General features: G+C 40.0%; 1 protein-coding gene across 3 annotated transcripts in view; it reads left to right on the forward strand.

Annotated features, from left to right (window-relative positions):
* Nucleotides 1–254: 254 nt before the first annotated feature.
* Nucleotides 255–23,947, forward strand: part of COL25A1 (collagen type XXV alpha 1 chain) — a 530,060-nt gene continuing 506,367 nt past the window's right edge. For 2 of the 3 annotated variants that reach the window (XM_070047774.1, XM_017347366.3), the window contains exons 1-2: nucleotides 256–1,203; nucleotides 2,177–2,246. In XM_070047774.1, coding sequence (XP_069903875.1) covers nucleotides 907–1,203; nucleotides 2,177–2,246 — 367 coding nt within the window. In that variant the 5' untranslated portion in view covers nucleotides 256–906. Of the gene's footprint in view, nucleotides 1,204–2,176; nucleotides 2,247–23,947 lie in introns of all 3 variants that reach the window. The other variant, XM_070047775.1, reaches the window with a different exon arrangement.

The raw sequence follows: 23,947 nt of genomic DNA on the forward strand, positions 1-23,947 counted from the left end.
TCTGGCCCCAGGCCCTGGAGAAAGAGGTGGCCTTCGCCGACGCCTAAGTTACTCGGCGAAGGGGGCGGGGTCTCCCAGCTCCCACCCAATCACGGCGTTCGCTCTCGCTATCTGCATATATTATGCTAATGCGGACCTCCCGCTCCGCGGCTCCGGCGCCCCGCCCCGCTCGCGTCTGGGGCCGAGCCGCGAGCGCGCGAAGGTGAATACATTATGATAATGAGGCGGGCTCCCGCGGGGGGTGCTCTGCGGCGGGAGCTGCTGGGCGGGGGTCGGGGGAGGGCCGAGGCGCTCGCCGCGCGCGCACTCACACCCGAGCATCCCGAAGGGTATTTAAGGCTCGCAGCCGCAGGGGCCGCGGAGAGACCGTGGGCAGCGGCAGCTCGGGCCCTTTGGGTCTCCTCTTGCCTGACCGCCCTCTGGCGCCCCTCTCGTGGTCTCTCGGCCTCCCAGCCTCCAGCCCAGTCCAGGTGGGAAGCAAGCCGGCGTGCGGAAAGACACCAAATAGGTGGAAATAAGGCCAAGTAGTGGGAACGCAACAGGTCCGCGCTCCGCGGCGGGGCGAGCGGCAGCCCCTCATCCGCTGTCCCTCGGACCTCGCGCGGCCGCTCCCGGGGACCTCGGAGGAGGTGTCCGGTGGACTTCCTTTCGGTTTTGACGCGGTCCCCCGGCGGAGGTGCTCTTCACGCCTTTCTGGGAGGAGGGAGGCAGGCGGAGGATGGTCCTCGCCCGCTGGTCCGGACGCTGAGCCACGCCGAGGTCCCTCTCCGCGTCCCGCTCCCGCGCCAACTAGTTGTGCAGCCACCGGGACTGAACTTCGGAGGACTCTCCCCGTTTATTTCTTTTTACAATTATTGGAGGTGGTCGAGGGTGGAAGGTGAAGCCGAGGCAGCCGACCCCGCCACGATGCTGGTGAAGAAGCACACGGGGAAAGGAGGAGGCCGGGAGCCCGGACCGGCGGACGCGAGCCCCGCGGGGCAGCGCTGCGCTGCGGCTGGACCCCAGTGCGCGGCCTTGGCAGCTCTCCTGTCAGTGGTGGCCATCCTGTCTTGTCTGTACCTGGGGGTGAAAACCAATGACCTCCAGGCGCGGATAGCCGCTCTGGAATCGGCGAAAGGGGCCCCTTCCATTCCTCTGCTGTCTGATACCGAGGATCAGCTCAAGGCCATGGTGCAGGAGAAAGTGGAGCGCCTTCTGGCTCAGGTGTGAGAGGCTGGGGTGTTCTGTGCGTGGGTAACATCTTGCAAAGGGGGCATTCTGTGTGCTTGGCTGTGTGTGCGGTGTTAGGCACCCATCTGCGCTCCTTGTGGCTTGTGTTTGTGTCTGCACATCCCTGGATAAGGCCGCCTCTGTCTGTCATCTTCACTCACTCTTCCTCAATGTTGGCTAAACATGCATGGAGATCTAAAAGGGCAAGGTTCTAGTTTTGTAGCCTAATGAGATTCGTTGCTAACTGTATGGAGACTGTTCCTTGTCTAGATAACATCTGTGATAACCTTCATGTGTGGTAAGAAGGTTGGGGTTATAGGTGTTAGTAATACACAAAAAGGTCATCACTCTTAAAAGTGAGATTATTCTGATTAAAATAAATATTTTACAATTGAACCTTCTCATATTAAGAGTTTAAACTTTATTTTTTAAAAAATAGCTTTATCTTTGGTAATGGGTACAGAGCTTGGCGTACTTAGGAATTCACAGTCCTTTCAGTTGGGAGTTGAAAGGAACCTGTGTTGTGTTTAATGATGGCTTTAGAGTTTGCAGGTTTTCTAAAACTTTTCCAACAGAGAGGCTGTGTGGCAGTGGTTGCCATACAACACCATAATGCCTTTGACATTCATATATAAAATACTAGCTGTTCCTGATAAGCTACAGCTTACCTGGAACTGCAGCATGTGAGTGCTGGGTTTATGCATTGAGTGTGTATGCTTGAGCCAAGGGAGAAGGGTGGTAGCAGTTGAAGAGTGGAGAAAAATGTTGTACAAATCCCCCAATCCTGATACCATGTCAATGACCATTTTCTTTTTTTAGGGCTTGGGTACTGTTACCTTTTGACTAAAGTCCAAGTACGTGGTAATGTTATGCAGGCTATGAAATGCTGATCAATCAGGCATACAGCCAGAGAGTACCTAATTCTCTGCAATGCTACTGATGATTGTTAATACTTCTCTTCCTACAGAAATCCTATGAACATATGGCTAAAATAAGAATTGCAAGAGAAGCACCTTCAGAATGCAACTGCCCAGCAGGTAAAATGGAACTTATTTAACAAGGTTGTCTCCAGAGCAGAGCATTTTAAAACAAAGGTCTTGAGTCTGCCAAGTCTACCTGTAATAATAGTAAAGAAAGAATGCAGACCCAACTTGCTTTAATAAAATCAACATGTCTCAGGCAAAAGGATGGCAAAAAGGGCCTCAAATATTATTTTAAGAAGCATGCTAAAGTCTGTTGTGGGATAGCAAAGGACACAGATAATCACGAAGGAAAAATACAGGCAAAATGATGTATACAGACAAAAGTTCTTAGATTCACAAATTGAAAAATATTCTTTGAGTTGTATGAACTTTTTTAAATGTCTGTGGTAAAGCGGGCTGTAGAACTGTTGGATTTAAATGCTTTGGTGGCTAATGTTGCATTAAATGCAGGTTTCTTTTATGTGCCCAGTGGCATGTGATTATATTGGGAATCCCCTTCTACTTTTCATGTCCACATTTTCCTAGTCTACAGAAGAGTTCTCTATCTAAGGACTAAAAGCAAATTAATTCTTTATCTGGAGCTTCTCACTACAAACCATTTCATTCACAGTGACTTCTCTGAAAAGATTCTTGTGTGTTTACCATTTTTCTGTGTAGCTTCAGGGAACTGGATAAAGACAGCATGTGAGAAGGAGAGAGACCTATCAATCAATAGTACTCATGAAATCTTCCTTCATAGACCTTTGAAGTTTGGTGGTTATCTGTCAAACTAACATTTAAAAACTCTTGGAATACGGCTATTGGGAAAATCTAGTGGAGTCAACAGAAACAAGACATTAACTAACACTCCTATGAGATGTCTTGAGATGTTTATTTCAGATAAATGCTGTTAGTTTATTTATGGACAATTCAGTTTCTTTTACCACACATGTAAAGTGTTTCTTTTAATGTTAGGAACATGATAGATATTTAAAGTGCCATGAATTATATAGTGATGTTTCAGTGAATGCTGGACCACATATACCATGGTGGACCCATAAGGGTACATTGCCTAGTGACAACGACCAGCCATCCTAGTTTGTGTAAGTACACTCTGATGTTGGTAGAACAATGCTTAACAGTGTAATTCTCAGAATGTATCCCGGTCTTTAAGCCATGCATGGGTGTGTATGGAAAGGCTAGTTCCTGTAGTTTTTTCATAGTCTGAGATTGTTTTCTTTCCCCTTAATAACTTGTTTTGATATAGCCCAACCAAGCACCATGTTAAATTTTAAGTGCCAACTCCAGCTTGTACATCATAAAATTTTTACTGTGTATATTCTACTATGTTGTTAATCATAATGGAGCTGTAATTTTTAAGTAAGCCTTTTGATCAGAAGACACGCACCAAGTAACAGGAAAACAAAGAGTTAACACTTGACATTGTAGGATTCGTTCTTAGTTGTTTTAAGTTGGAAAAGACCTCAGAAGTCAGATATTCAAGGAAGGCACTTTTCTAGTGCAGGAATTAACTCACAACAGCCTCATCAGCCTGTGGGGATTATTTAAATTCCCAGGACAGTTGGTAGAGGACTTCACTGATCACACCAATTAGAGTCCAGCATTGTGTGTGTGTGTGTGTGTGTGTGTATGGTAGCTTTACTAGCTGTATGAAAAGTAGCTAGTGTTTATAATTGTTATAATTCTTAGAGAACTTGGTATAAAGTAGACTAGTGAGACCCCTAACACTGACTTCAATTTTCTGAAAAAGATGTAAGTGCTGCATAATGTTTAGTTAGGCTAGTTATTGAAGACTAGCTTGTGATCTGGAAGAAAGCTGTTACATTTAGAATTTACTTTATCATGGAAGATTATTTTGAACTAGTTTTCATATCAACACGTCAACATAATAATGAAGAGTGACTTTCTTGGCTTTTTTTGTTGGCTCTCACTAGCAGCTGCTTTACTTTCTTGCTACCACTAGAGCCCCACATTGCATCAGGGTTTACTTGGCAAGTTGCGAGGTAACCTTTGGAAGGTGTGCATTCCATGACATAGAATCAAACCAATTTGTTGCTGACAAACCTATTGCATAAACACTTCCTTTGGCCTGTGGAATAATCTGAATCATGCAAATAAAGGCATTATGTTGAAAATAGTATACTGGGGGAAACTAGTTATTTTAAGTTATGGTCAGTGAGGTATTGTCTTAGAGAATGAATGGCTGGCCAAGAGGATTAGAAAGGAGATTGGGCACTTCCCCCTAGGTTTACTGTAACCTTGGTTTGCAGCAACTGAGTCGTCACTCAGACATCTGTTTGTAGGGCAGAGTGAGACAAGTCTGTGACCTCAGCTCAGTTCCTGTGGACAGATGCCCACCCCTTGAAGTTGACACTCTTGTTGACAGTCTGCATCACAAAGCCAGAGACCAATTCTGAAGAACTAGCACTGTGTGTTTATGTTTGTTATAATTGCTTTTGATAGAATTCATCTCCAGTGAGGTTTATGCAGGTAGGCTCTAAAGGAATCATAGATTTTATAAATAAAAAAAAATACACAGGAAGGTAGCTCTGCAGCAGGGGGATGAGAAAGACACCTTACTGGATGTCTTCTATTTACAGGAAACACTATAATTTTCCCAACTGCTAAATGAGTAAAGTATTGGTAATGTCATTTCACAGATGAGGAAACTGGTACTTGAAGGAAGTGATTAACTTAACAAGGCAAGGATTCATGCCCATATCTGTCAAACTCAAAAGCCCAAAGTTTAATGAGAATAAGAGTGAAGGGCCAGCACTGAGGCATACCAGGTAAAGCATCCACTCATGACACTGGCATTCCATATGGGCACAAGTTCATGTCCCTGCTGCTCCACTTTTTTTTTTTTAATATTTTTTATTTGAAAGTCAGAGTGAGAGAGAGAGATACCAAGATCTTCCATCAGCTGGTTCACTCCCCAATTGGTTGCAATGACCAGAGCTGGGTCAATCTGGAGCCAGGAGCTTCTTCCAGGTCTCCTACCTGAGTGCAGGGACCCAAGGACTTGGGCCATCTTCCACTGCTTTCCAGGCCATAGTAGAGAGCTGGATCAGAAGTGGAGAAGCCAGGACTTGAACTGGTGCCCATATGGGATGCCGGCACTTCAGGTGGTGGCTTTACCCACTATGCCACAGTGCCGGCCCCTGCTGCCCCACTTCTGATCTGGCTCTCTGCTAATGGCCTGGAAAAGCAGCAGAAGATGGCCCAAATGTTGGGTGCCTGCTGCCCACTTAGGAAACCTGGAAGAAGCTCCTGGCTCTTGGCTTTGACCTGGTCAAGCCCTGACCATGTGTGGCCATCTGGAGAGTGAACCAGCAGATGAAAAAGCTTTCTGTAACTCTGACTTTCAAATAAGCGAATCTTTAAAAAAACCAAAGCAATAAAGGTATGTTTTAGAGCTGGTAATTTTGGATTGGAATTCTGCATCTGCTACTAAATAACTGATTCTGGCCAAACTAGTGATATTCTCTATTTTCCAGTTTCTTCATTTGCAAAAAATGGCCAATAATACTTTGCTTATAAGGTGATAATACTTGGACAATGTAACATATTACTAGCTGTTCATTAGATAACAATTGGTATTCTGGTACTGTGTACCATTTAATTCTAATCTAGTCCACAGAGACACATGATATAAATGGGAACAATGAGACTTGAGATGTTATAAAACTTGCTCAAAACCCAGTGGCTTATTAATGGCAGCTTTTGGACTAAAACACTATGGTTAATTAAACTAGTACATCTGTAGTTCATTTATGCAGATAATCATACATGTCAGTATCTCTCTTACTGCTATCTCAGTGAAATTTGGTTCTTTACAGGCATTTCTGTTAGTTCGTACATTATTTTTTGCCAAAATCACATGGAAGAATTTTGACCTTTTAAATATAGCAACTGAAGTAGCATGGGGATAGTAAAGAATGTCTTTACAGTTTTTCATATGATGTTTACAAGAGATTATGTATCTACCTCATTGTCAGACCTAGGTTTTAACAGCTTTATTGAAGTATAACTTACAATATTTATCCATTTTAAGTAAATTTATAGTTGGACAACTATCCCCACAACACAGTTGTAGATCTTCTGTGTCACCCCCAAAATATTCCCATTTTCTTTTTTCATGTGCCCAGGAAAAGCTCTATTTTTAAATGTATTTGCTTTTAGGAAACTCCCACATAATTTTTGAAGATGCATACAAATTGAAGCTCTGTTCAGCAGAATATTTGATTTAGCAGTAGCTGAGCCATAGAAATTCCATTGGCATTGGTGGCTTGGCTGATGTAAAATTTGACTCTGATGTGAGAGAATGACTCTTTGCTATGGCTGTAGAATTCTGTTTTGGGTTCTGTTTTTTGAGTCCTGCATAAAGTATGTATAACCCAGGCATATTTCTGGAAGAGTTCGCATGCTCCAACTGATAAAGAACAGTGGGAGCCAGGCAGCCTACCAAATGGAGTTAGACCACAAAAGTCTGTACGGTATTTATCAGTCATGTTGCTGTCCAGGGTATTAGATGTAAGACCCTCTGTTGTGTAATAGAGAATGGGAATGGGGACCAAAGAATCCAAAGTTCTGATCCTGGCTTTGTCATTAATATGCTATACAATCTTGGGCGGATTTTTCCAAGAACAACTTTTTGAGACTATTTTCAAATCTCCAGAATAGGAATGATGTACAGTAATGGTCTGTGAAGCACATTTGTCAGTTCTCTATAGCTGAAGAGCCTGCCATAAATATACCGAATACTGCACTAGAAAATAAGGAAAGTGCTGATGTTCAAGGTCAACTCAATATCTGCCCGCATGGAGTTGCATATCAAAGAGGATTATGGTTATTTTGAAGTGACATGAATATACAGGTGTGACAAGTACAGCTCAGAAAAAGCATAATATAATTTGAAGCACATGACAAGTTAGTATTTTTATTTTGTAAATACTACAGATTTTTTTCCATTGGGAGGAAAAAGAAATGTATACTTCTCTTTTGAAATTCATAGTAGTGGGAAATCTGGCTTCTGATGAGAAATAAAAGCTCTAGTAACTAATAAAATGTTGACTTGCATAGCCTCACTTGGCTTTTGGCTTTCCAAGAATTTATGGGTGGATAAAGGTACAGTGAATCTTGTTCTACTTATAATGATACTGCAACTAAAACAAGCACACACAAACACACATGTACAGAAAAAAAAAAACTTTTGCTATGGAGAAGGTTGTTGAGACAGAAATGATGAGAAGGATGCATTCTACTTTTCTCCTGAAAATAGATTTATGTTGAATGTCTGTGGTATGGAACAGAGCTGCCAGACCTGCACATTGCATGATAACTGTCAAATTGACATAGCTGTGTCATCTGGACAGTTTAGTTAGAGACAACAAAAGATACACTAGAGAACTTGGGATATCCTTGTATGCCCTCCAAGTCTATTCAAATGATTGTATGTAAAATACAAGTAAATGTAGGCAAACAAAAGTACCTCCCATTCATAAATGTGAGTGATAGAGCCTCTGAGTACTGACTTTATGGCATCTTTTCAGTTTTTGGAAATCATTGTTAATGATAGCTCTAAGATTGTCCATTATGTCCCATCATTTAAGAAGAACCTTTAAATAAATGTAAATTTATCATAGAATACCTGTATTTCCTAACATGATTTTTATTTACCCTGCATTTTTTCCCCTAACAAATTGCACAATGAATGGAAAAAGTATATCAAGTAAAAGGATAATAATGTGTAGATTTTCACTTCTATGAGGTAAAGAATAATCAGAAACAGTTCGCAGAAATAAGGCAAATTAAATATTGTAAATGTTACTTAAATGAGAATAGCAGGTGTTCTTCTCTTGTAAGGCCAAATGCTACAGTGTAACATCCCAGTACCTCCAAGCATTCATATTAAATTGTGTAGGTCTCAATGAGTAAAGACATTGGGATGTAACACTTAGGTGATCCAGTAGTGATGGCTGGCAAAATGCCCTGATCCCTGAAGGACAAATTGCCTCTTGAAACCAGGTACTTATTTCTTAGCTTTTCTTATCTGTAAGTAATTAAGAAACTAATTCTTCAGATATGTTTCCCTCTATCAACCTAGTAGTTCTATTCTTCCATGAGCTGGAAATTATTTAAGAGAAGGCTATAAATTCTGCACAGCATTAGATTCCTTCTAGCTCATTTGAAGAATGTGTAGGTACAAGTAGCCTCTGGGAGTCCTAATAAACTACTCTGCTTCAATTGTTATGTAATTGTGCAAAATCAACTACATGGCTTTAAAAAGCCAGTGTCTTGGGCAAGCATTTGGTGCAGCATTCAGGTTGTCACTTGAGATACCTACATCTCATATCCAAGTGACCAGGTTTGGGTACTGGCTCCTCTGCTTCCAGTACAACTTCCTGCTACCGTCCATCCTGCAAAGCAGCAGATGATGGTTCAACTACTTGGGTCTCTGCCCCTATGTAGGAGACCTGGATTGAGTTCCGGGTTCCTTGCTTTGCCTAGACCTAATTCTGGGTATTGCATATAATTGGAGGATGAACCAGCTGATGCAAGATCTGTTACAGGCATTTGGGGTTGAACCAGTGGGTGGGAGTTATCTCTTGGACTCTGTATTTCTCTTTCCCTCTGCCTTTCAAATAGATAATTAAAATAAAAAAGAAAGTAATACAGAAGAGTAAAATACTAAAGTGGAAATCACAAATTAAAATTGAGTATTATTTAGCATCATCTCTGTCTTCTTCAGTGACCATTTTGTGAGTCATCTAAATGCTAAGATTCCCTGAGAAAATACCATGAGATGGCAGGTGCCTCTACTTTATGCCCACAAAGAGGAAGAACTGAGCTGAACAGCAGGACTTCCCCTATTCTTGCAGCTCCTTCCCAGCTGAATCCCTAGTTGACTTCTATCTCTTTACCTGTCTTTGCAATTGAAGAGATTAATGGTAGAAGCAAATTTCTTCCACATATTTGAAAACTAGAGTGTCCTATCAGCTTTAAGATATTTAAAAGAATCTAGTAAGTTTTACATTCAAACTACTTGAAGACATTTGTTATTTAGTAGATAAATTTACAGATCTGAATTTTGGATAGAATTCCAAAAGCCAGAATAAATGAACTAAATGTAATTGAATTTACAAGTTTAGGATTGGGTGCTTCCTTTTATAATTTCGGAGTATATAGAATCACTTCAAATTGCTAACATGCTTTTGATATCATTTCATCTGGGGTCTCCCTTTCTCCTTCAGCTGGTACATAACATGATAGTTAAATTGCTTTCTTTGTTTCATCTCTTGCTGCTTTTCGTAGTCCTATTGCTAAATTTTTCTTTTTGCCATAAAGGCATGTTTAGTGGGTGTAGATCTTATTTGCCAAGAAGGCAAAAATGGTGTCTGTTTATTTGCATATTGATTTTAGAAGCATTGGTCTCCTGGATTACGTGTGCAACATTTTCATTTTTGGATTTTAAATATGGCTGACACATTTTTTAAACACAATTTTCACATTTAGAATAAGTGGCTGAGTAAATTGTGTGAGTTGTAGCCAGCTCTTGTTTGTACATTTAGGTATATTGAAAGTAATGATATAGTTAACTAAAAGCAGTCAGGTAAGGTGGAAGAAGGGCCTATTGTTTCCTCTTTTTATAACCAAAGAGTTCACATATTAGAAGAGTAAAAGAGGGGAGGAAAATGTCACCTGTATTTCTTAGTCTCTCAGAATTATATCTCCTGTACTACCATGCTTAAAAAGCCTGGTATTTTAGAGTTTTTATAATAATGTAATTCTGAACAATAGGAAGCCAGAGAAATTCTCCATTAAAACTGCATTGTGGCTCCCTTTTTAGCCTTAATTTGCTATGATTAACTGTGTCATGAAAGTGGACAAGTTCCTTACCTGGCATTCTTGTATCTTAGGTCAGCTCTGGGAGTTGTCAAAGGTGAGTTGTTTGTCCTTCCAGTAATTCCAAAACTCTCAGTTTGTGGCCTCATAGGCTCTAGAATCTTGCTGGAATTTTTTAGATATATATTATGTGATCATAAGATAAAAGTGATTTTTACAAACAATACATAAAAATGAACCTTTAACTTTAGAATCATGCCAAAAATGATTGCAAGTTCTGGGACTCCTAAGTGAACTTTCTAAAACAATTATAGCACAAGATCAGAGAAGGGAAAGTTGGAATGGAAACAAGATTCTTAAATAACTGTCTTTCTGAAGATAGTTGTCTATGTGATTGGGGGTCAAGTGGGTTAAGAGGGTCAAAGAATGCATGACTTTCATGGGCAGATCCTGATACCTGCTAAGTGGTAAGAAGTCCCATGATATAATTATATTCTACTTGCCAAGGGAGTGGGTTGAGTCTACCAGTCACAGTTTGGAGCACTTTGGCTTGACTCTGGTTTGTATTTGTGTATATTTGGGGCTCATTGTAGACCTCTCTATGGAAGGTTCTCTATAAAAGTTGATGATCAATGATGATGATGATGATGATGATGAAGGTCTGAAGCCTTGGCTTTGTTGAGGACTTTTCCTGTGGTTCCTCTCTTTACATGCACTGCTGCCCTGAGCTGCATGTATTTTAAATATTTCCTTTGAGGACCTTGTGAATCAGCATACATAGAGAAGCTCAGACACATCCTGTAGATCAAGCAGGTCAGGGGTTTTACAACATTTTTCTTAGAAGTTGAATCTTTGGACAAGTGAAGTCTTATGAGAAACCTGGGTAGATGAAATTGGACAGAATGTTAGGTTGCTACACTTGTTGACCTAGGAGGACAGAAGCCAAAATCCTACAACTCTTCCTTTCTGCTGCCCATTCCTTTATGCCATGGTGGCCCATAAGTCATCTTCATTGGGCCTTAGGATTCTATGGGACACTGTGAGAAAATTCCTATGAGTCCAGTTCCCACTGTCATCCAAGTTGCTATGTCTAAAGGAACCTTCCACTTGTTAACACAGACCTTATCTTCAAACTTCTGCACTAGAAATATTGCTAGAAATCAGTGACAGAGTCCAGAAATGACTATTAATTTATTATCTCTCTAAAGCAGGAGTGGGGAATTTCTGGCTTGTGGGCAGTATAAGGCCTGCAGAATCATTTATTCTGGCCTGCCAAGGCAACCACAGGGAGCATTCAAAATTCAATGCATCTCTAGCAGGCTGATTTTTAAGTTGACACTTTTGTATGACTTGTGAGTGATGTTATAAATATCCAAATGGCCCTTGCCAGGAGAAAGTTTCCCTACTCCTGCACTAAAAGGTTGTAGTGTTTCGGCAAAAAGGACATGTGATCACAATGGTAGTGCTGGAAAGCTGGGACTTGCATCATGTAGCTGAGCATGGTAGTGTTCATGAGAAAATTGACACTTCGTTCATCCTTTTCTTAAAGGCACTTTTTTTTTTTTTTTATGAGATTTTTTTGTTTATTTGAAAGGCAAAGTGATGGAGATCTTCCAATGCTGGCTCACTCCCCAAATGGCTGCAACAAGCATGGCTGGGCCAGACTGAAGACAGGAGCTGCCAGGACTCTTTCCTTGTTTCACACATCAGTAGCAGGGTCCCAAGTACTTCTGCCAGCTGAAGCCTTCCCAGGCACATTATTAGGGAGTTAGATTGGAAGCAGAGCAACTGGAACTTGAACAGGTACTCCAATATGGGATGCTGGAGTCATAAGCTGCATCTTTACGTGCTGCACCACATTGCTGGCCCCAAGCCACTTTTTCTTTTTTTAAAGCCTTCTAGTTACAATATTGTTCTTTGATTCCAGATCTTCATATGAGGCTTTTTTTTTTTAATAATTACTTATTTGAAAGGCAAAATCAGAGGGAGAAGGAGAAAGAAGAAGAGAGAGATCTTCCATCTGCTGGTTCTTTCCCTAGATGGCTGCAATGGCAAGGGCTGGGACAGGTGGAGGCCAGGAGTTGGGAGCTTCTTCAGGGTCTCCCACATGGGTACAGGGGCCCAAGAACTTAGGGCATCTTCTTCTGCTTTCCCAGGCACTTTACTAGGGAGCTGGAGTGTAAGTGGAGTAGCTAGGTCTCAAACTAGTACTCATGTGGGATGCCAGCATCACAGGTGGCAGCTTTTTATCTGCTATGCCACAATGCCAGCTCCCCTATGTGGCTTTGTCACCAAATTGCAGCAATCTATTGCCTTTTAAATTTATCCATATTTATTTAAAGCACTTGATTTTTTGACTGATGCTAATACTTGTTCACAAGGTATTATTTGAAGAACAACTTGCCCCCAAATTAGAGTTGTCTGTCAGTATCTGAAGGGGGAATTGGTTCAAGCCGCAACTCCTTGTGGATGCCCCAATCTGAAGATGCTCAAGTACCTTATAGAAAGTGATATATTGGGGCCAGCATGGTGGCGCACTAGGTTAATCCTCCACCTGCAGTACTGACATCCCATATGGGCGCCAGGTTCTAGTCCCAGTTGCTCTCTTCCAGTCCAGCTCTCTGCTGTGGCCTGGAAGGGCAGTGGAGGATGGCCCAAGTGTTTGGGTCCTTGCACCCGCATGGGAGACCAGGAAGAGGCTCCTGGCTCCTGGCTCCTGGCTTCAGATCAGCATAGCTCCAGCCATTGCGGCCATTTGGGGAGTGAACCAATGGAAGGAAGACTTTTCTCTCTGTCTCTCTCACTGTCTGTAACTCTATCTGTCAAATAAAAAAAAAGTGATATATTTTTATATAACCTATGCATATTCTTTTATATACTTTAAGTCATCTCTAGATTACTGGTGATGCCTTCCAATAAACTCTCTGTAAATAGTATTTTAAAAAAATTTCTTTGATTAATATAGGTTCCCATCTGCCAGACATTCCCCAAATACCTGCAAAGCCCAAAATAGGGGAGCTGGGAACTCAATCCTGGTCTCCCACATGGGAGACAGTAACCCAATAATGATCCATCACCTGCAATTTCTCAAGAACTGCATTAGCAAGAAGCTGAAATTGGGAGCTGGAGGCCAGTATTAAACCAAGGTACTTCAATATGCAATACAGGCATTTTTAAAAAAATATTATTTAAATAATGCAGTTTTCATGTATTTCATATATACAGGTTTAGGAACATAGCAATACTTCCTCCCTCACCCTCCCTCCTACCCACTCTCCAACCCTTCCTCCTCCTCTTTCTCAAATTCTCATGCTTAAGTTTTACAGATTTATTTGTAGTTAACTTAATAATCATATAGTTAACCCTACACTAAGTAAAAGAGTTCAACAAATAGTATAAACAGAAAAAGAACTGTTCGTCAACAGAAGAGGCAAGGGCTATAAATAATCATTGAATCTCAAAATGCCTATTTTACTCCAATACCTTACATTTGAGATACTCTATTACCTATTTCTATTATTCCAGTTACCTGGAATGAGAGAAAACATGATTTCTGTCTTTTTGGGTCTGGCTTACACTAAATATAATGGTTTTCAGTTGCATCAATCTTGTTGCAAAATACAATATTTCTTTTTTTTCTTGAACAGTTAAGTAGTACTCTGTAGTATATATACACCATAATTTCTTTTTCCAGTCAACAGTTGATAGACATCTGGGTTGATCCCATATCTTAGCTGTTGTGAACTTTGCTGCTATGAAAATGGGGGTACAGATAATTCTTTAAGATGATGATTTCTTTTGGTTTGGGTAAATTCCCAGGAGTAGGATGGCTGGGTTGTATGATAGGTCTATATTTAGATTTCTGAGGTACCTCCATAGTGTCTTCCACAGTGGCTGTACCAGTTTACATTCCCACCAACAGTGGACCAGGTACCTTTTTCCACCACATCCTCACCAGCACTACTATGAGAGCCATTCTAACTGGAGTGAGGTGAAACCTCATTGTGGTTTTGCTTTTCATTTCCCTGATGACTAGTGCTCCTGAGCATTTTCTCAAGTGTCTGTTGGCCATTTGAATTTCCTCTCTTGAAAAATGCCTGTTCATGTCCTTTGCCCATTTCTTAACTGGATTATTTGTTTTGTTGTTGAATTTCTTGAGCTCTTATATTCTGGATGTTAACCCTTTATCAGTTGTGTAGTTTGCAGATATTTTCTCCCATTCCATCAGTTGCATCTTCACTTTGCTGAGTATTTCTTTTGCAGAGCAGAAGCTTATCAGCTTGATGTAATCCCATTTGTCAATTTTGGCTTTGATTCCATGTGCTTCTGGGGTCTTTTCCAATAAGTCTTTGCCTATGCCAATGTCTTGCAGAGTTTTTCCATAGTAATTTGATGGTATCAGGTCATAGATTTAGGTCTTTGATTCATTTTGAGTGAATTTTTGTGTAAGATGTAATGTGTCAGTCTGGTTTCATACTTATGCATCTGGAGATCCAGTTTCTGCAGTACCATTTGTTAAAGAGACTGTTCTTGCTCCAGGGATTGATATTAGCTCCTTTTTCAAAGATAAATTGGTTGTAGATGCTTGTATCGATTTCTGGAGTTTCTATTCTATTCCATTGGTCTATAATTCTGTTTTTGTGCTGGTACCAGGATGTTTTGATTATAATTGCCCTGTAGTATGTCTTTAAATCAGATATTGTAATGCCTCCAGCTTTTTGTTGTATAAGATAGCTTTAGCTACTCAGGGTCTTTTGTTTTTCCATATGAATTTTAGCATCATTTTTTTCTAGATATGCAAAGAATGTTATTGGTATTTTGAATGGGATCATATTAATCTGTAAATTGCTTTTGGCTGTATGGACATTTTGATGATGTTGATTATTCCAATCTGTGAACATGGAAGATTTTCCATTTTTTAGTGTCTTCTATCTATTTCTTTCTTTAGTGTTTTGTAATTTTAATCATAGATATCTTTGATATCCTTGGTTACATTTATTCCAAGGTATTTAATTCTTTTTGGAGCTATTGTGGAAGGGACTCATCTTAAAATTTGTTTCTCAGCCATGACATTGTTTGTATATACAAAGGCTATTGATTTTTCTGTGTTTATTTTAAATCCTGCCACTTTACCAAACTTTTTTTATGAGAGCCAATAGTCTCTCACTGGGTCTTTTAGATCCCCTATATAGAATCATGTCATCTGCAAATAGGGATAGTTTGATTTCCTCCTTTCCAATTTGTATACCATTGATTTCTTTTTATTACCTGATGGCTCTGGCTGAAACTTCCAGGATTAGATTAACTAGCAATGAGAGAATGGGCATTGTTGTCTGGTTCCAGATCTCAGGGGGAATGCATCCAGTTTTTTCCTATTCAATAGGGTGCTGGCCATGGGTTTGTCATAGATTGCTTTGGTTATGGTCAGAAATGTTCCTGTACTCGATTTGCTTATGGTTTTCATCATGAAAAGATGTTGTATTTTATTGAATGGTTTCTGTGCATCTATTGAGATAATCATATGGTTTTTGTTCTTCAATTCGTTAATGTGAGGTATCTCATTCATTGATTTGCAAATGTTGAACTACCCCTGGGATAAATCCTACTTGGTCTGGGTGAATGATCTTTCTGATGTGTTATTGGATTTGATTAGCTAATATTTTATTGAGGATTTTTGCATCTATGTTCACCAGGGACATTGATCTGTAGTTCTCTCTCATATCTTTTTCTGGCTTAAGAATTAAGGTAATACAGACTTCATAGAAGGAGTTTGTGAGGATTCCATCCCTTTCAGTTGTTTTGAATAGCTTGAGAAGAATTTGAATTAGTTCTTTTTAAAATGTTTGTAAAATTCAGAAGTGAAGCCATCCTGTTCTGGGCTTTTCTTTGATGACAGTGTCTTTATTACTGATTCAATGTCTGTCTTTGGTATTGGTCTGTTTAGGTTTTCTATGTCTTCATGACTCAATTTTAGTAGATTGTATGTGTCTAGGAATATATCCATTTCCTCTAGGTTTCCCAATTTGTTGGCATACAAGTCTTTGTAGTAATTTTTGATGATGACTCAATTGTAGTAGATTGTATGTGTCTAGGAATATACCCATTTCTTCTAGGTTTCCCAATTTGTTGGCATACAAGTCTTTGTAGTAATTACTGATGAGATTCTTGTCAGGCAGAGTGGACAGTGAGAGAGAGTGAGACAGAGAGAAAGATCTTCCTTTTGCCATTGGTTCACCCTCCAATGGCCACCACAGCCGGCGCACCGCACTGATCTGAAGCCAGGAGCCAGGTGCTTCTCCTGGTCTCCCATGTGGGTGCAGGGCCCAAGGACTTGGGCCATCCTCCACTGCACTCCTGGGCCATAGCAGAGAGCTGGCCTGGAAGAGGGGCAACCGGGACAGAATCCGGCATCCCGACTGGGACTAGAACATGGTGTGCCGGCGCCGCAAGGTGGAGGATTAACCTATTGAACCACGGTGCCGGCCACTGATGATGATTCTTATTTCTGGAGTATCTGTTCTTACATTTCCTTTTTCATTTCTGATTTTATTATTTTGGGTCTTCTCTCTCTTTTTCTTTTTTCTTTTTGTTTTTTGGTTGGGCCCATGGTGTACCAATTTTGTTTATTTTTTCAAAAACCTCTTCATTTTGCTTATCTTTTTACTTATTTCAATTTTGTTCTCTATCTTTCCTCCTAATTTTGTGTTTGGTTTGTTGCTGTTTTTCCAGGTCCTTGAGGTGCATTGATAGCTCATTTTTTGGGTACTTTTCCAATTTCTTCATGTAGGTACCATTAAACTTCCCTCTTAACACTGCTTTTGCTCTATCCCATAATATATGACCTATTGTCATCTTCATTTGTTTCCAGAAATTTTTTGATTTCTTTTATAATTTCTTCTGTGACCCACTGTTCATTCAAGACCATGTTGTTGAGTCTCCACATGTTTGCATATGTTCTAGAGATTCCCAAGTTGTTGATTTCCAACATCATTCCAATGGGGTTAGAGAAGATGCATTGTATGATTTTGATTTTTTGAATGTGCTGACACTTGCTTTACGGCCTAACATATGGTCTATTCTAAAGAAAGTTCGATGCACTGATGAGAAGAATGTGTATTCTGCAACTGTGGGGTGAAAAGTTCTATAGATATCAGTTCTCTTTCAGTGTTTCTGTTTGTAGCACATCCTTCAGCACCTTTTGTAAGGCCAGACAAATGGTGACAAATTGTTTCAATTTCTATTATGGAAGGTCTTTATTTCACCTTCATTCATAAATTAGAGCTTTACAGGGTACAGTATTTTGGGTTGACAGTTTTTTCTTTTAAGGCTTGGACTATATCTAGCCATTCTCTTTTAGCTGGTAGGGTTTCTGATGAGAAGTCGGATCTGAGTCCGACTGGAGATCCTCTGAAAGTAATCTGGTGTTTCTCTAGTGTACATTTTAGAATCTTTTCTTTATGTTTTACTGTACAAAGTTTTACTACGATATGCCATGGTAACAATCTTTTCTGGTCATGTCTGTTAGGACTTCTATGTGCTTCCTCTACTTGGACGTCCCCTCTTTCTCCAAATTGAGAAAGTTTTCTGTAATTATTTCCCTAAGTAGGCTTTCTAGTACATTCTCTATTTCCACACTTTTAGGAACTCCTATGACCAGTATTTGATAATGTCCCATAATTCTCCAACACTGATTTTAAGTTTTATATTTTCTTTGGTCTGACTGTAAGATTTCCACAGATTTGTCTTCTTGCTTGGATGTTCTTTCTTCTGCCTTGTCATGTCTGCTCTTAAGGCTGTCCACCACATTTTTTATTTGCTTTATTGAATTGTTCATTTCTAATATTTCATATTAATTTCTCTTTAAAATCTGAATTGCATGGAAAAATTTTTGATTCATGTCACATAGTGTTTTCTTTAGCTTGTGGATTTGTTTCTGATTGCTTTTGAGTAATCCTGAGATTAATTTTTTGCTTTCCATTTCTAGCATTTCATCAGTCTCTTCATCTTCACATTCTAATATTGAAATGTTGTGTTCCTTTGGTGGAAGGGGGGTCATGGTGTTTTCCTTATTCTTGTTTCTTGAATTTCTGCATTTGTTTTTAGGCACTTGATTGTTGATTTTTGTTTTTGTTTTTCCTCTGATGGTTTTTTTATCTTTGAGCTATGCCTCTGTGGCTTAGTGGAATGTCTGCACTTTCAGTGAATACCAAGAGGCCTATGGTGAGTGTGGCCAGGGAGCTCTGGTCAGTGCTCCAGAATGGCAAGAGTATCTAGGGTGACACCCAAGTTGGGCATGGTAGATTTCAATGCCTGGGTGTTAGCCCCCAGTGTGTTCAGTGCCACTGTATGAACTGCACAAATGATTTGTGCAGTCCTAACTGTGAACACAGTTCCTGCTGCAGTGACCTCTTTTGGGCAACCATGGAGCTCTGAGCATGTGGAGCCACATCTAGTGATTGTCCAGAGACACAGCTACACCCTGTTCCTTCTCATAACCACCGAGTTCCCATGGTCTCAGCACAAAAGGCTCTCATGGTCACTGGGTGCAGAGGTTTAGCTCTGCCCTGTCAGCCTGTCCAGTCAACAGAGTGGCAAATGTTCCTTCGGACAGCTCTGCCTAGGCGTCTTGATCTTGGGAGGCTACCGGTGCCTCACCATCCTAAATGTTTGCCCAGCCACCTCCCAGCCAGGCTCAAAGTCAGTGAGGGGGCTGTGGACTGACTATTCCTTGTGCTGGAATCTCTGAATCACATGTGTACACAAGAGTCACTGGCTGAATGTTGCTCTCTCCCCACCACTGCCACCGGTACTGCTGAGAAGATGGCATCCTGTCTCAGCCAGTTGTGCATGCACACAAAGTCTTCTGTAGCTATAGCCCAGACCCAAAATGGTGCTTGCCCTTTCTCAGCCAGGCATGGTTGTGGGAAAGTTGGGATGAGATAAACATGCCCCCTCTACTTCCACTAGGTCCCTGGGCAACCACTAGTCCCCAAGACTCAGTGCAGACTCATGCCATGCGCTCCCTTTGGCTATATCACCACTGGTTGCTGCAGTCTGGTCTTGCCTCCATCTCAAAGCTGCTACCTGCTCTGGCTCTTGGTTGCTGTGGTTATGTGTTGTATTCATGTTCATGCTCTGTGTCTGCACCTTCCACACAGGTCCATGGCATTCCTCTTCCTCTTGTAGGATTTCCAGTGTGGTTTTCTCTCCTGTTCTCTGAGAGTGCACTTCCTACTTTTTTTTTTTTTAACTGTTTATCCCTAGGTTAGCTCAGTATGTGGTTCCCTAATCTGCTACCTTGAAATCCCTTGGGATATAGACATCTTAACTGCTAGGGCAAACACCCATGTCTTTGTAAATAATTGATGTACTGTATTCTTTAGAGAATAATGACAGGGAAAAAAAGTTTGTACATGTTAAGAGTAGATGCAGGTTTTTTTTTTTCCCCAAATATTTTCCATTGAGATTGGCTAAATCTACAGATATAGAACCCATGGAGGGCCATATAACATTATTTATAGAAAAATCTATATTGTGATAAAGCTGTTATTAAGGATGCTTCTAAGATCTTAGAGACTTATTTTATTAGGTTTTTGGTTGTGTGTAAAATGAGGATGTTTATATATTGAAATTTAAATTGACAGCATAATGAGAGTATATGAATTGTGTGTATATTAAGATAATAAGAAAGATCTTTAGCAATTTACATTACTTGGGTGAATAGTGAAAACATACATTTCACAGAGAAAGTTGAAGTCTAGCTACAACCATGCTGTGATAAATACTTCGGAAGGAAATTTGAAAGCTAATATTGTACTTCCCATTGAAGTCCATGTCCACTGTCATCAGCAGTGCTATTTACTATTTTAGTAGCTAGTTGTGGACAGTTGTTTGGCTGAGTGGAGTCCCTTCACCAATTGTCTTGTAGGGCACACAACACAATGAGTCAGCAACTGTCCAAGTTATTGAGCTTTGGTGAGCAATTCAGCTCCTGTTTACACAGTCTTTTTCTATAGATTTCAAGGAAGAGAAAATGACTTTATTCTTTTACCTAGTTACTTATCGTCTGAGAGATGTCAGTTGTCAGTAAAGAAACAAAAATAGGAAAGGAGGCCAAATGATAAGGATTGGAAGAATCATCCATGGCAACTAAACCTACGTAAACTACAAAAAAGATTTCACCAAATGAATTGTGTCCCCTAAATTTACCCTGTAGACACCACAGATATGCTAACAGTTTTCCAGGCATTTAGGTAGCAAGCCTGACATTGGACTCAGTACTGCTATGTGTGTTAGGCATCTGGAAGTTTTTAATAAAACAAAAACTCTAGCATTGAGAACTTACATCCGTAAGGAAACCAGGGCTTTTATGTTCTTGTATATGGTTTCCTTCTGTGCAAAGTTATTTAATGCTCTAAATTTCAGCTACTTCTGAGGATTCTTTCCTTAATATTGGTTTGGTTCTACAATCAAGTTCTCTATGAGGAATGCAATGTGTTGGCAGTAGAATTTATGTCATCATTTTTGGAATATTAAAGGAAAGGTTAAGTTATTTTTACAGTGAAAGGTAACCTTGACATGAGAGGTCCAAGGAGTATGTTGTGTTTTCTCCATGTGAGCCCATGTTATATTAGACTTAGAATGTGTTTTACTCTTTTAAATCTTCATCTTTTTGAGCAGCAAACCCTTGCTTCCATCATCAATCCTTGAGAAGAAATCCTAGACCAAGGAATTTTATAATCAGTCACATATCCCCTGCATATGTGTATCATATATCATTTTCTCACCATTTTCAATTTATTACAAGTCTCCATTTTGTTTAATTGTAATCATATGCTGCTAGCATTTTAAACATTTACACTGTTTTCATCTTTATAGGATGTGAGGAGATTAATAATGTTCGTTCCATTCCTGAAAACCTGGGGTAAATCCAGCAGACCCAAGGCAATGATGCTACCAGACCCTTGGCTGATAAGCCCTCCCTCACATGAGCCAGTGTTGGCAGACAGAGTGGGCAAGATTGTCTTTGGGCTGTAGCCATACAAGTATGACACCATAAAAATAGAGGATCTTCTGTATTCCTAAATAAGAACCCTGTGTTCCAGTTAGGCCACTCTCCTGTCTGTTCTTCCTTTTTTTGTACGAATATAAACTCTGTGTGGCTTCCATTCTATTCTATTGATGGATACTTTTCCTGTGCTCACACGGGACTTCAGTAGCCATGGGTCCCAAAACCTCTGGACATTTCCTGGACAACGGCTGTAATGGGAGAAAATATTTGCAGACTATGAAAATGATAAGGTATTATATCCAGAATCTATAAAGAGCTCAAAAAACTCAATGACAACAAAACAAACAATCCAGTTAAGAAATGCTCAAAGGACTTGAACAGGCATTTTTCAAAAGAGGAAATTGAAATGGCCAGCAGACATGAAAAAATCTCAGGCTCACTAGCCATCAGGGAAATGTAAATCAAAAACATAATGAGGTTTCACCTCACCCCAGTTAGAATGGCTTTCATACAGAAATCAACAAACAACAAATGCTACAGATATTGTATGCGTGTGGCGGGGAAGCTACCCTAATCCACTGCTGGTGGGAACGTAAACTAGTACAGCCATTGTGGAAGACAGTATGGAGATTTCTTAGAAATCTGAAAATAGATCTACCAAATGACCCAGAGATTCCACTCCTGGGAATTTATCCAAGGCAATTAAAACAGCATATCAAAGAGTTATCTGTACCCCCTGTTTATTGCAGCTAAATGCATGATAATTAGGATATGGAATCAAGTCAGATGCCCATCAACTGATGGCTGGATAAAGAAAATGTGTGCGTGTATCACTATATATATCTATGATCTACATATATATAGATATAGATCATAGATATAGATAGATATCTGATATAGATATATAGATATCTATGATATATGATGCATAGATACCTATATATCTATATGTCATAGATATATAGATGATGGTCTGAGAACTTGGGTTCCTGGCTGCTGGCTTCAGCCTTGGCCTATCCCTCACGGCCCAAGCAGTGGGGAGAGTGAGCCAGTGGCTAAAAGATTCTCATATTCTCTCTCTCTCCTTCCCTCCCTTTTTTAACAGGCAGAGTGGACAGTGAGAGAGAGAGAGACAGAGAGAAAGGTCTTCCTTTTGCCATTGGTTCACCCTCCAATGGCCGCTGCGGCCGGCGCACTGCGCTGATCCAAAGGCAGGAGCCAGGTGCTTCTCCTGGTCTCCCATCCTCCCTCCCTTCTTATCTACCTCCCTCCCTACCTCTCTGTCAATCTGTGATTCAAATAAATAAACTCAAAACATAAAAAATTTGCTTACATAGATACAAGTTGAAGAGAGAATTAAAAGAAAGAGACTTTTATAATTGAGGAGAGTTGAAACTCATGTGAATTTGCATGACTACAGTTATAAACCAGCTACTGAAGACTCAGAATCATGTAAGCGTGAAGATGTGATTTAGACAATACATAGTTTTCCTTTGGAGTACAAACTTCTCCCTACATTACTAGAACTACACAAAAAACAGCTCTTTACACAATATTTTTCTTTGTTCCCTTCCTATGGGTTATATTGTATTTGATTTTTCTTATGGTTGTTAAAATTAGTTAAGGAACAGTTGCTTCTAGTTTGGGCTTTAAATACTTTATATGCTAGGCCAATAGGGGTAGCTCATTGTTTTGCCTGCCTTAACAGCATTATTCTTGTGAATGGCCTTTGAAATTGTAACACTGACAGGTTGTTACAGGCAAAGAAACTTTGGAAGTCTCAGGTTCCTGCATGTAGGTACCAATGAGTAGTTTCACTAATATTAAAAGTTGCTGACCTTTTGCCCTTGTGTTTTGGGAAAATTATGTCCAGGGAATTACATTTTGTTTTTCCCCTTTTCTGCATGTCCATGGAACCACCCTGATTAATAATAGTGGTCATTATAAATGTTGAATATAAAATAACCTGAAAAGTACAATATAATAAGGAGCTAAAGACACTGTTTAATCATAACAGATGTTGCAAGGGACTGTTTTAAGATTTGAGGAAAAAGTTGTGAATTATATCAATTCCATACTCAAGTTTTATATTTTTCACTATGTTTATTTAGCAACAGAGCATGTTCTACCAGTTCTGTTACTGTATTTAAATTTTTGGTTCATAATGGTATTTGTTCTGTAATCTACAAGAATATCTCCTGTTTTCCTCTATCAGGGAATATAGAGGAACTAAATTAGTTATTTCTAGATAAGCCTGCTTAAAGCTGGTGAAGGGAGGCTTGAGGGGCATTTATCTTAGAAGGAACCATTCTTTCACAGGTCCTGCTGTCCTAATGTGGGCCTGTTTGACTCTGGATTTTTGTGCCACTATTTTGCAGCATCCTGGCTTGGACTTTAGGTATCTCATGTACTAGTCTGACTTGTCCTTGGACATTCCCATACAGCTCCCCTCCTATTCATTCGTGTGTTGCTGCTTTAGATGACTTTGCGTTTAGTCCATACTTCTGAAGATTTATCTGCCCATTCTTGGCCAGCTAGTGCTCCTGTTGGCCCTGCCTCTACCTCTGCATGTACGTACTCTTCACTTTCTCAGTACCACAAGCAGCTTGGCCCCCAGCTCTTGCCTGTCTCAGTTGCTGCCACCTTCTTGTTTAGTCTGCTCAGATTTTGGAGAAGAATGACCAAATTAGATAATGGTATTATCCATGAATTCTAGCAAGAAAATATGTCAAAGGGAGCTGATGGTGGGTGAGGCTATGTTTAAATCATGTGATAATTTGGTGGTTTTTGAAGGGAAATATTTACCTTCATTTAGAAGCAGCTTATGTTCTAGTAGGCTCATAATACTAGGAGAATATTAATTATAAGCATGAAATATTTTAGATATATGTATCCATGT

Source organism: Oryctolagus cuniculus, chromosome 8 (assembly GCF_964237555.1).
Source record: "Oryctolagus cuniculus chromosome 8, mOryCun1.1, whole genome shotgun sequence".
NCBI classification, from domain to species: domain Eukaryota; kingdom Metazoa; phylum Chordata; class Mammalia; order Lagomorpha; family Leporidae; genus Oryctolagus; species Oryctolagus cuniculus.